This window comes from Acipenser ruthenus, chromosome 6 (genome assembly GCF_902713425.1).
Source record: "Acipenser ruthenus chromosome 6, fAciRut3.2 maternal haplotype, whole genome shotgun sequence".
Taxonomy (NCBI): Eukaryota; Metazoa; Chordata; class Actinopteri; order Acipenseriformes; family Acipenseridae; genus Acipenser; species Acipenser ruthenus.
The window spans coordinates 32844021-32861578 of record NC_081194.1 but is presented as its reverse complement, the minus strand read 5'-3'; the positions used below and the strand labels follow the sequence as shown (position 1 = coordinate 32861578).

General features: G+C 40.0%; 1 protein-coding gene across 11 annotated transcripts in view; it reads left to right on the top strand.

Moving 5' to 3' along the window:
• The window catches only part of LOC117411154 (serine/threonine-protein kinase MRCK alpha-like), a 211969-nt gene that overhangs the window by 89956 nt on the left and 104455 nt on the right, over window positions 1-17558 (top strand). For all 11 annotated transcript variants that reach the window (XM_059025342.1, XM_059025341.1, XM_034018371.3 and 8 more), the window contains exons 4-5: window positions 7091-7186; window positions 16681-16829. In XM_059025342.1, coding sequence (XP_058881325.1) covers window positions 7091-7186; window positions 16681-16829 — 245 coding nt within the window. The remainder of the gene's footprint in view (window positions 1-7090; window positions 7187-16680; window positions 16830-17558) is intronic.

Genomic DNA, 17558 nt, shown 5'->3' with positions numbered 1-17558 from the left:
TCAAGGTTGAACGAGGCACACTGTCAGTGTCACATTCATGCTGAAACGTAGCTGCAGTTTACTTCAGTGTCCAGTGTGTTGTCACTACCAAAACAACTGTTAAAGATGCCGAAAACGATAAAAATCTCCACTAAAGATCGGGTCAATGAGTTTGGCAATAGCCATCCAGGTGACAAAGATTAACTCGAGATAAACTAATATGAATACTATGTGTTGTTTTTTATTATTAGTACACAGACGTATTTGTAATGTTTAAAGTAAAATATTGATTGATGAAACGCTGGTGAGCTTGTAACATCCATCGAATTTTGAAAGTGCACCAATAAATACTTTTCTTTGTTATCTGTTATTCAATAGTACTGTTTGTGTATCTTATAATGTTACAGGGGGAACTCAATTTTAGCCTTATTTTCATTGCAGAATAACACAGATTATTATAAAAAAATTTTACTATAGGAGAATTTCTGGGTTTTTTTATTGCGGAAAACTAAGATCTCTGCTTATCAGCATTCACTGCATATTTTGTTATGTACTCCTGTTGAGCTGCACACAGCTCTTACCTCGTTTCCAAGGACAGCCAACTCAAGTTGATTGGAGTGCACTCGAATTGGTCTGAATTCTCCCAGAACTTCAGTTGATGGACATCTCGAGTTGGAGGAAAAAGGAGGCTTTTCCATGCTTTTCCGAGTTACCCAAGTTATCACGTGAATTGGGCAGGAAATACTTAGTCAAGTAAAAGGCAAGTTAAAGGTCATTCGCTGCAGATGGTATTACAGTCAAATTGTCAATGATTCAAAAGATAAATCCATCTAGATATTCTTTGACATTTGTTTCATGCAGTACATATACCTCTAACAGACTGGTATGCAGAACAGGGAAAGAAGCGTTGGACAATGGAAATAATGTGTCAGATGTCAAAGTGGATATGAGAATAGCAGTGATGAAGCCACATTGTTTATACCAGAATTGAATGCGAGCAGAGATAGGTAGCCAGTGGTGGGTGTGAAGCAGAGGAGTGGCATGAGAGTAGCGAGGTTGGGAGGATACAAGACGAGCAGCAGAATTTTCAATGAGCTGAATGGGGTGGAAAGCCGAAGCAGGGAGACCAGCAAAGAGAGAGTTACAAGAGCTTGGACCAGGAGTTGGGTGGAATAAGTAGTGAGAAAAGAACGGATTCGGTAGATGTTGTTAAGAAGCTGCAAGTGCATGTCATCTGTTGAGAGGAGAGGGAGGGTTTTTAGCAGAAGGAGATGGAGAAAGTGATAGACAAGGGAGACTGAGATTGAGTTCAGAGGAGGGAGAGGAAGCAGAAGGAAAGTAGAGGAGGTCAGATTTAGAGAGGTTGAGTTTGAGGTGGTGTGAATGCATCCAAGTTGAGATAGCTGAGAGGCATTCTGAGATACATGTAGGAGATGTAGGAGTCGAAGGAGGGAAAGGAGAGGAAGATCTGGGCATCATCAGCGTAAAGGTGGTAGGATAAGCCAAGATAAGAGATGAGAGTGCCTAGCGAGCGGGTGTAGAGAGAACAGGAGCAGGACCAGGAAACCTGGAAGGAGCGGTTAGAGAGATATCATACACACACCATCTTGCAACATGTAGTGAGAAAAACCCTCCTTGCACTGTCCAAAGACCATTTAATTGTCACTTGGTGTTGCACAAGATATAAAAAATGTTGCAGCTTTAGGGCGTATAGTGCTGTTATCTGACCCAGGGTATGGAACGGTCATTGGGTGGCATGTTAGTGGGAAATTTATATGTAATGTAAAGTATTGGTGAAGCTGAATTGTTGACAATGCGGTCAAATGTCAAACATGTACTACAGAATTCTGTCAGCCTGCAAAAATAACTCCATGAGGCAACTGGCCAGGAGTCTGAATCTTAACCGGTAATATGCAGGCCAGCCACGTTGATGTAACAAAGGCATTTCAAAAACCTGTAGACACTTCTGGACTACAGGACCAAAATCAATTCATGTGCTTGGTTACCATGGTCGAGCAGCTGCACTCGAGTCACTCATTACTGGAACTACTGGGATGCCTGTTTGCAACTTCTGTGGAGCAAGAAACATGGATCAATAGAAAGGTGTTATATGTAGTGTAGACTACATAGATTAGTAAAGGCAAATTGGTTCTGTTTGGACCTGCTTCTGTTAACATCGGCTTGAACCAAAAGATGCATGACTGCAGAACAAAGCTGTGACGAGTTGTTCTATAAAATGAGTCAATTAGGGTGGCAGCCTAAAACAGCTAAAACCAATATCTGCTTGATTGCTCCCTATAAGTTATATAATATATAATAGTTGTTTTATTCTTCTGTATATGACTGTACCTTCACTTCCCATTGGAATTATTTTAAGTATTTTATTTTTATTATGAACGTTCAGAATTTAATGAACTCTGGTGGTGCTTTTTTTTTTTCACTCTAGCCTCCTCTTGTTAAATCATCTGTTTCACTCAGCACCATCTGAAAAAACATACCATCAACATGAAGTCTAAAATTCTGGATTATTTTACAGTAAAGGGTTAGAGGTGGACTGCATTGCCTTGCCTTGAAATTACTCAAAAATTAGAAAAATATTTAAAAGTTAAATCTGCATAATGTAATACTGGCAAACACTTTTAGCATTTGGGGAAATTGCACACATGTTAAAACCATGTGAATATGTGGTTGATAGTGCTTTGCTCTGTAATGAAAATATTTAGAATTGTTAATTTAAACGAGATCCTAATTTATGGGATTAAACTTTATCCTTGGTATGGATGCTTATCGAGCTAACCTCCAGGCTTGTGGCTTTTTAAATGAGCCAGATGGAATAGGATTTTTTCTTTCTTATACTGTAAATAGTTAAGATTGTATTTCAATGATTCAGTAACATTATATTCTGTTTGGCTCACAAACAATTATTCTTAAATTATTTTCCTGTACTGTAAGCTTTTGTGTTATATACAGTAGTTAAAATATAATATGCTTAAATAACAGGTTCATTGTCCTTTGTCCATTGGTATATCTGACATTTATTCAGTAATCTATACAAGCTGCATCTATTGCTAGTTAGTTTCAGTTACAATGGGCAAGACTGAATATCTTGCATACTTTGGCTAATAGGTGCTCATTAGGCAGGTGCTTTTGCTTTCTAGACTGCATATATTACACAAAGAACAGTTTCATAGGTGATTTAATTGGCATTTCAGGAGAACTGTCTTCACTAAACTTAATAGGAATCATTTAATTTCTCAAAGGTGTGTGTGGTTCCTCTGCACAAAACATGTCAGACAGAATTACATTTTGGTAAAACATTATTATATATAATCGTTTGTGTAATTTCTATACTTCTTCGCTATGCTGCCCACACTGAATGATGGCATTACTGGAGAATTTGTGTGCTCTTACAGTAAAACAGCAACGCAGCAGCAGTCTGTCCTGTGGACAGTTGACAGATATTGCATGAAAATGTACTTAATCAAGGAGACATCATTTTATAAAAAGTACATTTTGGCAAATCTGTTGACTCCACCTGCGTCTATACTTTACCATGAAGCACATATTTCTGAAGACCAGGAACTATTTACTATTAATCTGTAGCAATATCTCCTTTAAAGGCTCTTTTGAAGAATAGCGCCTCCTACAGCACAGTACTCTGAAAGATGCTAGAGCATTGATGGAGATAGGGCACAGAGGGAGGAGTGGACAATCAACTCAACTTCCTGTAGCAACTGATTTTCTCTCAAAGACAACAATATATAGGAGGCTGTGTGGTCCGGTGGTTAAAGAAAAGGGCTTGTAACCAGGAGGACGTTGTTGTAAGTGACTCTGCAGCTGATGCATAGTTCACACACCCTAGTCTATGTAAGTCGCCTTGGATAAAGGCATCTGCTAAATAAACAAATAATAATATAAGATCGCAGACCCTACACTTATTATACTATAATTCAAGGTAACGGATTAAGGACGCGCATTTAGTAAACGTTAACCAATTTTTAATATAACAAAAAGCTAAATACACAATTTCTAGTAATTTAACAAATAGTCTTTATCAAAAAACAAAAACTTATTCTATATAAAATATTTGTTCATGACTAAAGGATTGGCACCCCTGCTTTAGTATTTCATGTGTCCTCCTTTTGCTTTTATTATGGGTTTCAGACATTTATGATAATTCATAACCAGTATGTTACATCTTGTTGTTGAAATCTGGGCCCATTCTGCCTTACATATTTCCTTCAGCTCAGACAGACTGGATACACAATGCTTGGCTACATTTTTTGTTTTGTATCAGTCCAAAGCATTTCTATTGAATTGAGATCTGGTGATTACGAAGAACATTCCAGAACTTTTCATCTTTGTTTTCAATAAGAACTCGAGAGTTGACTTAGTGTATGCTTTGGAATGTTGTCGTGTTGGAAGATAAACTGTCTGCCAGTCAGCCGTTATGTAATTGATCTTCATTTACATAAATGTCTCCAGTCCCTGAACTGCTGAAACACCTCCACCATATCATGATCAAACCACCTACATGTTTAACTGAAGGTACGAGGTTTTCTTCATTGAAGGCTTTCCCCTTTTTTCGCTAAACATACTATGGTCCATTTTTGGAGAAACATTATATTTTAGAGTCATTGGACCAGAGAATTTTGTTGAAGAATGCTTCAGATTCCTGGTCGTATTTCTTGGCTTATGTAAGATTGGTTTTATGAATTTTCTTTTAAAAGTGGTTTGCAGTGAGATCTTTGTGTATACAACTCTTCTGTGTTCAGGTGCCTTTGTCCAATTCTTTCGTGAACTATTATACCTGATGCTTCTATTCCTTTAAGTCCTTCGCTTTTAATCTTGCATTTTTTAAGCTGATCGGGCAACCCCCCTACCTGCTGTACCCAGGGGTGTGCAACTTTTGAAAGACTTCTTGTCGAAGGGACAAAATGCTAGAAAAATCTACTTGTCCTTAAAAATCTACTTGTCCCCCCCAATCAATCAATCAGTGATTAATGGGTGGATCTAGCCTTGTAGCTTGACGGGTTCGCTAAATTCTTCAAGATACACAAAAGGTTCCCTGTGACCCCCACCTCACCTCAACAAATTTATAACATACTTTAAGGAAATGTGCCTTTCAGTGCAGTTTGGAACACATTTGGTAGTAAATTTAAGTAACATAATAAGAGTATAACTATTAATAAGCAATACGGAGTTATTCAAATATATGAATAGTCTATTTCTCTATAAGCTGAATCCAACTCCTGATGTACAGGTGTTTTAGTTTGTTTCATCACAGATACTAAACCATTGGCAACTATTACTGCTGCTTTGTGGAATTCAGATTTGTCTTGACGTTCTTTCAGTTTTGTAATTTTTAAAAGGACTTATGTATACCTGTCAAGTTTATCTGCATTTTGTACTGTTTTTCTACCAAAATGCACGCAATATTTACAGTAGGCTCCATCAAATTCTGCAAAGACAAAATATGTTTTTTCTTTTGTTTATTTTGATTATGTACTTATTTTTTGTGTACAACAGTGTACAACATTTTACAGCTATTTTTGCTCATCTAACATCTTGTCCCATGATGGCTAACTGGAACACTGCTGCAGCAGGGGGATCCTGGCTTCATACCCTGATTGCTTTTTTCTTTTTTGGGGGACAGCATTCTTTCTCTGCACTACTCTCACTGAAAAATAAATACATAAATGCATTAATACATAAACACATTGCCATGAGATCTACAGTTTGTATTTTATTTTAAAATACTGTAATAATAAAATATTGTACAGATAACCTCATATATAAGCATTTAATTTCTATAATTATAAACATATTTGTCAATCTTCATGTTTTAATAGTGGTCCAATTGTCCAATCCACTTCTGTTCAAATCTAGTGAAAAAAAATGTAATTTTTTTAATATTGCATTTAAATCTAAAAAAATATGTAAATATGGTAAATAGCAAACTAGGTTAGCAACACTAAAATTGAAAAAAAAAAAAAAAAATACATTTTTTGCCAGGGTAAGTTTGTATTGAAATGCTTCTACAGTAAACTTTACTTCATTTTAAACATCCCAACAAGTACATGCTTGACCACGAAGTGTTATAAGTTACACAACACATTTTTTTCTAAAAAGCTAATACCTTAGCGACTGGTGTTTTTGTTTTTTTGAAACTTTACTAGATTGCTGCATTTAAATGTCAGGTGAATTAAGAAAGCAATATCACTTATTTTCTAATTTACAAAAAACATAAACAATACCTTAAGTTCAAAAGATTAGTGTGTGCCTTGCCAGAGGCTCTCTTGGTAACCATTTCTGGGTTTCTTTGTAACCAACAGAAGATCAGCTTTTTCCACAGCTAGCCAATCAGAAGTGAGAGGGGTGGAATGTAAACACTTTTTTAAATATTTGTGTGTAGGTGCTAGACTTCCGCAATTCAGTTTTCAGAAACTTAACATGGCTCTCTAGAAATATACCCGGGGTGTCTTTCTAGCAACATAATGAACATAGGAAAAATAAATAAGTAGAAACTACTTGTCCAATAGGCAAAATATAACGGCAAAACTTGTTGCTTTGTTGTAGTTTGCTATGAGTGCTTTTCTCAAACGTGAATCCAACTCCTTTGTCTTGACTATCATCTGCTTGGTTACCAAAATGTTTTTCTTCAATACATTTTGTTAATAATTTGAACTTTTCAGGCTATTGACTTTAAAATGCAGCTTAATTACTGTGTAATGGTTTCAATCAATGAATATATTTAATTAGTTCTATTACAATTTTTTTTTTTTTTTACTTTTAATGTAAAAGTGCAAATACTTTTGTCATTTACAAATATTTTCTTAAATTTTTCATGACCCTAAGATTGTTGTTCAGACTACTAGAAATTGTGTATTTTGGTCTTTGTCATATTAATTGGTGGCTAATGTTCACTAAATGCTTTTATTTTGTGTGTTTTCTTGAATTCTTATATTAAGTATTGGGTGCCAATACTTTTGTCTATGACTGTATACAAGGTTAGCATGCTGAAGTTGAAGTCAGCACAGCTCAGCACAGCAATGGTTCACTTTGTCTCTTGTTATCGAAGTAAAATGAACTGTGATTTGTAATTTTCCAGACTGCCTGCTTCCGAGAGGAAAGAGATGTGCTGGTAAATGGAGACAGCCAGTGGATCACGACTTTGCACTATGCTTTCCAGGATGAAAACTATTTAGTAAGTAATTGGCATTTTCTTTCATTCTGCATTAAAAAATGAAAATTGCCACTGCACCAGTTATTTATTCTTACAAGTGGCTACAACTGATAAAGATAATGTAATTCCAATATATATTTTTGTTAAAAGAAATGTACCTACTGCTCTTGTGTCCTGTTTTTGTGTTCTGTTTAAACCTTTTATTTTGTTAGTAAACACTGAGTGCTACCATTTGCACTCAGCTTCTCATCACCACCGTCTGTCTGTGTATTCTTTTCTGGTCTGACGCCACCCACTCCGGCCGTCTTTGTGACAGGACTCCATCACACGGTGCGCAAAGGGTTATAGGAGATATAGAGAGCTTGGGAGAAGTTTTCTGTTGAGTCAGTGGAGCAGTGTCGGATTTAGAGCTGTTTTGAGCTGATTTTATCAATGTTTAAAATTATTTTAAAAACTTGAAGTCCGTTTAGCTCTTGCCCGGGGGGTCTTGACAATAAACATAACCTGTGCTAATGATGTCATACTGTAATTAATACGAAAAATGCAAGTTTCTGAACGCAGTACCAGAGATGGTGTATGCGCAGAAAACAGAGATGAGCATTTCACACAGTAGTAGAGTAGATGGGTGCAATTTAAAACTTGGATTTACTGGTATTAGACATCAGTTTTTATGTTTTCCGTTTTTTGCCATTTATTTGAATTTCCTTTGATCATTTACTACTGTAAGTTCACTGTAAATATTTGTAAAAATTTCACATGAATTTTCATAATGGTAATATTAAAAAAAAAAAAAAGTAATAGTGATTACATTTGCATTTGTACAGCAACATATAATGCTTAGAACCATACTACTATAGTAAATGAAGTATTTTGCCACATGTCAATATGATACTGCAATCCCAAAACGTTTTTACACAGCCGTAGAAAACCTATGATCTTAACTGTGCATGTGCAGATGAAGGACTTGTGTTGTGTCCTCATCCACCAGACAAATTTTTTCCCGTGGACCCTGGGCAACAGTGAAACAGACTTCAGAAGTTTTTTTTTAGTTCATTTTTTAAAAAATTTTAAACACTGAGAATCAGTGCAATCCGACCTCTCTCCATTGAAACTGAAGAGAAAAATAGCCCTGGAGCTCTCTTTTATATCACATGACCCTTTGCATGCCGCGTGACGGAAGTTCCCTTATAGATTCAGCAGCTTTGAATATCTTGGTATAATAGAATATCTTTGATGGCATGTTTTGAAAGATTATTTCCGGCATTATGTGTAAGTGTGCACATGCCTATGACTCATCCGTTCCATTGTCGTACTGATCCACTTGTCCACACTTGTACTGTTCCAAGTCATATTACAACTCCTCTTCTCTGGGTTTCGTATTGATAGTTACACTGGTGAGACGCCAGTAACAACTCCAGTGTGAACAGAAGTTGAAATACTGTTCCGCAACGATACTGGTATAAAGATGGAAGTATGAAAAGGGCTATAGCTTTTTAATGTGTGTGCTATACACAGGATACATGTTATATTTAAAAATTAAGTGGGGTCAATAATTACATTTCACTTTCACACTGATGGTAATATCAAAACAATTATTGTGTATGCATTATTTTACAATGCACACAACATTAAGTAGTTAGAATGAATAAGCTTCATTCATCAATAATCAGATTGGCTGTTTTATTATTATTATTATTATTATTATTATTATTATTATTATTATTATTATTATTATTAAACATTCTGCTCTAAAGAGCAGTTTATGCCAGTAAGTTATAGGAAGCAGAGCTGAATTTTTATTTTTACAGAATACCATAGACATAATTTGACACAATGCAGTACTGTACATACACTTTGTTTCCTATTTTGATGCTTGAAGCGTGAACCTAGGAATTACAAAATTTTTACATTTTTGATTAACGCATATAAGACACAGAAACGTATACCGGTCCTGTCATATTAAATCCAAATCCAACCACACGTGTTGGTTTTGAACTTTGTAAATTCTTACCAAGCAATGTTTTTTTTTTTTGCAGTAGCTCTGGGTATAATTGTGCTAGTAAGGAGAAAATGGCTGGGAACATTATTTGATTGCTTAGATTTGCTTCCTGTGCATTTAAGCTGCTACTAAGTTCGGAAGCATGTAATTAACAAAATCTGTGCATCTGTGTCTGGAAGCTGGGATTGTTTGCAAAGGGCAGAGCTTTCCTTCCCATCTTAATTTGCAATCCTAAAGGTTGTTTAACATGAGTGTTTGTGCTAGAACGGGGATGATTACCAGGTGAAAATATATAAATATTGCATCATGGCACCAACAATTAGACACGAATGATTTACAAAAATCTTTACATAGTCCAATATTAAAGCCTACTGGGGTCTATAATACCAACAATCGGCCAAATAATATAAGTACAGTCAAGTCTGTATGGAGTATTGGTCTTCCTGAGGGGCCTTTAGTTTCCCACTATGAGCTGAGGTCTGCAGTCCATATTTGTTTCATGAATAAGTGAAGAAAGTAAGTGAAGCAAGGTTCTGTACTAAATATGATTTTATATATTTTGTTTAAATATAGCTGTTACAGAACAAATAAATAACATACATTTTTGCCTCATATGATGAACTCCACACACCCAGTTTCCATGTTGCTTGGGTCAGGAGAAAAGCTGATCTCTTTCCCAGAGATCCTTGATATAATCCTTTTTTGGTGCCAGTTAATGTCCTGCCTCAAAAAAAGAAAAAAAAAAACCCACCTTCCTGTAGTATCGATGTCCACATTTTTCCTGCGTATGCTTTGGTAAGGACTCAGTTAGTATTGGTGTTTATGTACTTATTTTTTTTTTGTTTTGTTTGTAAAAAACAAACATTAGATTAGTAGGGGATTATAAAGTGTAATTTCTAGCATCTGCTAGTTATTCTTTCTGTGGCTAGCTGTGTCTTTCTTACACACATGCCTTCTATGTGGTTCTCCTCTTTCACCATCTTGTGGTAGAGAGTTTGTCTAATGTGTGTTGACATGTCAGCCGCAGTGACACATAGGGGCTCTCCACCAGTTTTGCGTGCTGAGAAGTCTCATGCTTCATCTTCAACAAAAACAACAACAACAGAGCGCCAGAGCTCCGCCTTATCTCCCTGAGGAAGAGAACGAGTAAATCCATCCATTCCCTCGGCAGCAGGGAGAAGGATGCACCAGCTATAACAGCGGCGGCCATTACCGAGATTCCAACTGAGGCTACCCAGCCAATGACTCCACAGGAATTTATGCCCCTGGTAACTAAGGATATTTTTTTTCAGTGGTTGCAGAGTTTGAAAACTCAAGGCAATCTGTACTTCTACAGCCTGTAGCCCAAGTGGCTGATATGGGGACTGCAGCAACGTGGAGTGCACAAGAGTAATACTACTTTGACACACGCAGCATAGGCGACGATGACGTCATGGACTCCGCCCCTGACGATGTTGTTTCAGAAGCTGGAGAGGGTACCACTGGTATATACTAATGCAGAGGCAATTTTGAGAAGGATGTCCTCCTCTCGCAATGCTAATATCCAGACTTTGATTAAGGAGGACAATTTACTGAGCATCTTAGATGCAATGGATAGAAAGGCCTTCGAAGGTTCTCCCTTCCATAAGGCAGTCTGGAGGCCCGTTGAGGCTCAATGGAAAAAAACCTGCATGTGCTGCATCATGTCTACATAGAGTAGATACATTTTATAGAGTACCTACTGGCCACAAAGAGCATCTTTTTAAGCAACCTAAAATAGATACTATCATGACTGCACCAGTCACGAGTGCATCCTCAAAATCCTTCAGACCAGAGACTTGAAAATTGGTACCTTCTTGAAAAAGGACTACGCTGCCTCCATTTGTAATATGCGCACCAATAACTCTCAAATTCATGCAGCAAAATATCAACATAAACTATGGAGCCAGGTGTCTGCTTCCCTACAGACCCCTACCCCAGAAAACCTCGAACTGGCTATGCAGCTTGCAGAAGAGGGGAAAAATACTGCAAAGATCCAGCTGCATGCGGCATGTGATAGCATTGACAACAATGCTAGGGCTGTAGCAAGTGTTGTCTGCAAGACGGGTTCTGCAGATGAAGACATCCTCTTTAACCCCCCAACACACAGTCAAAACCTATGGAGTTACCAAGGGGACTTTCTATTTGGGACCAGTCTTAAAGATTCCCTGCCACAGATGAAGGAAGCAAAGCAGGCCATCAGATCCTACTCAAAAACTGACAGAGGTATACCCTCTAACAGGGGGTATTTTAATAAGCAAAGGTATTTCAGACCTCAGCCAACCCAATCAGCCTTTGTAGGACAGGGCAGGTTCCAAAGGGGCCAATGCTCCAGGCCATAGGGATCCTTCTATGGCTTTACTAGAGGTAGAGACAGACCCTCTATGTCTTCCTGACATTCTCCGGTCAGCAACCGGTGTCTTTCCACCCCCTCACTTCTGCCAGTAGGGGGAAGAGTTTCTAATTAAAAAAAAAAAAAAAAACTGGCAGAAAATAACATCAAATCCCTGTGTCCTGGGGCTCATACAACACGGCTACAAGGTACCATTCCGGTGTCAACCACCAGCAACAAGCATCTTACCATCTTGCATCTTACAACATCACGCCAGTAAAATACATAAATCATGAGGGAGGCACAAAGTCGTGGTAACTCTGCCTTCTGGCCAGAGAGATCTGGAATTGGTGCAGGACACAGGACATCAACGTAAAGGCATCTTAACACCCAGACTCGACAACAGCCTTGCAGACCTTTTGAGCTGAGAGAGGTTGTCTCACTAATGGCAAATCCGGCCACAGGTTTTACAGTGGATATTCCACAAACTAGGTCAATGACTGGCCATCGCCAGGGGGAGAATACCTGCTGCTCCTGCCTTCGCCGCCACGGGGAGACTACCGCTGCTCCTGCCTTCGCAGCCAGGGAGAGACCACCGCTGCTCCCACCTCCACCACCAGAGGGAGACTACCTGGCGCTCCCACCTCCACCGCAAGAGGGAGACTACCTGTTACTCCCGCCACCATCACCAGAGGAGCTGAATCTGCCTCCCAAGGGTCAGTTCCTGTCGTTGCCTTCCAGGGGTCAACTCCTGATGGTCCTGCTGAGCCTGCATCGCCTCGGGCTGCCACGCCTGCAACGCCTCGGGCTGCCACGCCTGCAACGCCTAGGGCTGCTAAGCCTACATCGCCTGGGGAGGCCTGCTCACCATCGGGAGAGAAGAGAGAGAAGGAGAAAGAATAAATAATTGCTACTCGTGTTGAAACAGTTCAGCACAATACTTGTTTGAGGTTTGTCCACTGTTTTGTCTGTATTTATTTTGGCCAACGTGCCTTGACTAGTGTTTTGTTAATCTTTGTTTTGTTTAAATAAATCTGCACAGCAGCACTTTACTCACAATACTGTGTTTTGGATTTCCTTCCGGGTCTGACGTCACCACACAAGCCATCTTGTCACAACCCTATTTCCAGCTTTTCAGGGACAGGATTGTCTGAAGACCTAATCCTCAATTTCTACCAAAAGTGGTAACACAGTTCCACCTGGATCAGATTATAACTTTTCCTGATAATTCCCCCCCCCCCCCCCAAAACCACATAAAACAAAAGCAGAGGCCAGACAGCACTTAATTGATGTCCGAAGAGCACTGAATTTCTGTTTTCATAGGACAATCAAAAAAAAGATAATCAGGATAGCTTTTAACTGTAGGTGGATTACATCTTGCATCAAGTTTTGTTATGACCTGGACAAGAAACCTTTTCCAGGACATGTAAAAGCCCACTCAGTAAGAGGGGTGGCTACTACATGGGCAAAATTAAAATCCGTCCCAATTCAAGACTTTTGCAATGCGGCTACGTGGGCTTCTCTGAGACCTTCATAAAACATTATAACTTAAATGTGTCTTCTTCTCAGCCAACCTTTGCTCACTCTGTATTATCTGTGGCTTTGGGCGCTAATATCTAACCTACCACCCTTTGTCTACTTCCTATGGAAGAGTTCACCTGGTGTGTGGAGTTCATCATACGAGGTAAGAAGACGAAAATTACCTGTAATATTGTTTCTTTGTAAAATGATGAGCTCCACACACCTAGACCCCACCCCCTTCCCCCTTTTTTGGTTTCCTTTACTGTTGGGTTTGGTTGGAAAATGTAGACATTTATTACTGCAGTGGGGGGGAGGAGGAGACATTAACTGGCTCCAAAAAAGGATTATAGAAAGGATCTCTAGGAAAGAGATCGCATTTTCTCCTGACCCAAGCAACATGAAGACTGGGAGTTCACTCGGTGTGTGGAGTTCATCATTCTACGAAGAAACTATATTACAGGTAATATTCATCTTTTTCATACAGCATTTTAAAATCTTCAGGAGGCAGCTGTGCCTTGTGGTGTCTCCTTTCCCTTCTCTCTTAAGTTGTGTAAGCGTATCAGCGAACATTTGTGTCATTAAATGCAGGATCCTTGACTGTCTTTATTTACACCTAGAAAATGTCCATAGCGCATAGTTATCAAAGCACCCGGGAAAGTAGCCCAGACAGGAAACCATCCTCATGGTTTTCCTCATCCTCCTTGAGCTCTGCCTGTCCTCTCCCTTCCCTGCAGAAGAGGAAGAAGAGTTGCCATTCCAGTCGATCGGCAGATGGAAATGCTTTGGGCAGCAAGTGCAGATTGGCCACAGAAGGACATACTGTCCATCGCCGCCTCTGAGGTGGTGGGCGAACAGGAGCTTGCGTTCCCGTCCTGAGGACGTGGAGTCTGACAGCTCGTCCCCTGCAATTAAGTTCTCACTGTCGGAGAGCTTATACCACTAATCAAGAGGGCCACTGCAAGTGCCCTGGCCTACAGCGGGGGAAACAAGGCAGTTGATTTTCGACGATGAGCCTACCACCTCTCCAATATCCCCTTCAGTTCACCCGGATTTTCTTTTTGAAATCCAGTGCTCCTGCTGTTTCCCGGTCGATGGACACCCTATATAGAGTGCATGATGTGGAGAAGCTGGGCCTGGCCCAGTTTCCGCCGGTTGAGGCTTCTGTTGCCGCCTTGGTCCAGGCACCTAACTTAGTGTTCCTATCTAAGGACACTGCCTGCCTTAATGAGCCCTAACTATTGATTAATAATCAATCTACAGCTTGGTAACAACTGTATTTGAATTCAGCACACCCACATTGTCTTAGAAAGACTTGTTACCAACTTTTAACTAGAAATGCCTCCAAAAGTTGTCTTTTCTGAAAACCCGACTAGTCTAACCGCTCGCCCTGCTCCCGCTATGTCTGGAGAAAATCAGGCAGGACCAGGCCAAGGTGCACCTAGTAGCCCCTTATTGGCCCAGGATTTTTACAACCCTGATGCAGCTCCTGAGCGGCCAGCCATGGATACAGCCCAAGCGCCACGATTTGCTCAGTCCGGCATGGGGGACCTTATGGCATCCCGACCCATCGAGCCTGCTGCTCCGAGTCATTAACACCCTGCAGAATGCCAGAGTAGTGTCCATGTGTTCCAAGTACAGGTACAAGTGAGGTGTTTTCCAGACGTCGTGTCCCCACGACCTGTCCCATGGCAGTTTATACTGCAATTTTTTCAGGACCTTTTTGACAAGGGGAAATCCCCCTCTACGTTAAAGGTCTACCTGACAGCCATTTCGGCTTGCCCATGTCAAAATTGACTCTGTCCCCCTAGGAACTCAGTTCCTGGCGGGACAGTTTTTGAAAGGGGCTTGGCTACTTCGGCCATCTATGAAGGACATTGTTCCTCGCTGGAGGACATTTTTTGCTCGCTATCACCTCCACAAAGCGGGTGAGTGAGTTGAAGGCATTCTCAGTAGCGAAAGCCTGCTTCATTTTTACAGAGGCCAGGACAAAGATTACGCTCCGTACCAATCCTGCCTTTTTGCCGAAGACCGTCTTGGCATTCCACGTCTGTGGAATTGGAAGCTTTCCATCCACCTCCTTTCCACTCTGACAGAGCACGACCGCTCCATACGCACTGCCCTGTTCGGACCTTGGTGTACTACGTTGACAGGACGCAAATGCATCTGTCAAGGTCACATGTAATGCAGCAGTGTGGGCTACTCCCCATCCCTTCACTAGGTTCTACAGACTGAAGGTCATGAATCCTCAAAACCCTGGTTTTGAAACTAGAGTGTTAAGGGAGGCTTCCCAGTTGACCCTTACAACACAGGCAAAGAGGTGAGTTTCTCCAGTTTTTTCACCCTAGCTACTTGTACTGGGGTTCCGTATGGTAAAGCACAGGGCAGCCTCTTGGCTTAGCCTTGTAGCATTCCAGTCATTCTGCAATCTTGCCCTTGCGACGGCTTTGGTATTCGCCCATATGGTAATGGTTACATTTCGTACTTGAAAGGGAAGGTTATTATCATAACCCTGGTTCCCTGAAATACAAATGTAACCATTAACTTTCAAGGTCACTGCATCCATGATTGCTGCAGGCTTGAAGGAAAAATGACAATGAGATCTGTGAGCGCAGTCCTTTTGTGCATAGCTAGGGTGTGTATTTTAAGGGTTTGAACCCCCACCAAAATTCATCATTCAACGACGTTAGAGACAAAAAAAAAAACTGTAAACCCCCGGCCCACCAATGTAAGCTCTGACCTGTGAGCTGTTTGCTTTGCTGCCCGCCTAAGCAGACCTGAATTTTTTTTAAATCAGTCAAACACATATCTAGTGATTAGGGCACATTTTGACACCAGAATCAGCCCATGACTCCTTTGATTAGACAACACGTGTGCACGTACTGCTCAAACCGACGTGCGATGAGATGTCGAAGATTAATATATAAATTATGGCCTCAGCTAATACTAACATTTTTTCATTTGTCCTCCTGCCTTTAAACCAGTGGTTTTCAACCTTTTCATCTCAAATACTAGTGTTTCCAGCAGGGACCACCAGGCGTACCAGTAACTATGTGCAATCTAAAGCCCGATTCTCATGGGACTAAAAAACACCGCATAAATAGGTGGTTTTGGAATTCTTACTGTCATTGGTGAAATTTAGGCCCATGTGAACCGTCCACTTCTTTTTATCCCAGATAATTTTCACAGAAGTTTTCTGATTATTTTACAGGACATTGGGACCGTCTGTAAAATGTAAAACTCAGGTGTCCTGTGTCTTTTTACTCCCGTGCGAATCGATGTGACAGAGTGGTTGCAGTGCGCAGGTGTGGTGACGTCACGGACCCGGAACACAGAGTTTATTAATAAGTTTATTACTGTGAGGAGTCTGGCTTAATAAAGATTTTTAACCGCATACACAGTTGTTTGTTTTGTTTACTGGTGATTGGGGGACAGTTTGACTGTCAGGTTATTGTGTGGGAGTTTATACCGTCCATCACTTACTGTGGGTGAATCACATTACACAAACACACCTGTTCTAAGCGGTGGCGACTGTATTAGGAAAATGGTAACCGAAGAAGAATCTTACTTTATATTGTTTTGTGACTCCAGGGGTCTTAGAATCCATTGTGTTTTGTGGTGTTTAACCCTTTTTCCTTGCTCTTCCAGTACCTTGTTATGGACTACTACGTGGGTGGTGACCTCCTTACACTGCTCAGCAAGTTTGAGGACAGGTTGCCTGAGGACATGGCACGTTTTTACCTGGCAGAAATGGTGCTAGCAATTGACTCTGTTCATCAGCTGCATTATGTACACAGGTAAGCAAGACACTGTTATTGACACAATGTGATAAAAGCATGGTGTTTTTTTTTTATCAGACATTGATACAGGAATGGTTTATTGATAGAGCAATGCCATGTGTGTGTCCTTTTTCAACCTTGATGCTTATGGAATCATACCAGGCAAGCAAGGATTTGTTCAGCTTTCTGAATTTGCATAGTAGTTTTATGTTTCTCCCATGGTTATACTATGCATTTAACAAATGTAACATAGTTTGCCATGCTTTTTAACATGCTTTACCAGAGATTTACAGTACTTACCTAATACTTACCTATTCATTACCATGTTTTCACTATTCTTATTGCTTTGCTATTACTGTGGCAATTATTTTTTTTTTTTTACTGTGGTAAACAGCTACTTTACCTTCCGGCATCTTATCCTCTCTATTCAGAACAGCAAATCATAAATGAAACTAGAGTTGCAAGCAACTTTACGGCTTCCAAGCAGTTATCGTGAAATGTAAGCGCATTGGTTATTATAGATGAAACGTTATCATCACAACTGTAACATACCCAAGATTCACATCAATCGGCCAAAGGGTTCATGAGGAGTTGTCGTTTAAGCGTTTTACGCAAAATCCAACATAGCTGCCACACCATGTGACCAATCCATTTTTCCTGAGGTAGAATCAATCATGGACATGAGCGCACTATGTACAAAAGTTTTCACAGCTGTACTATTTACCGTTCATGAGAAGAAGACTTTTG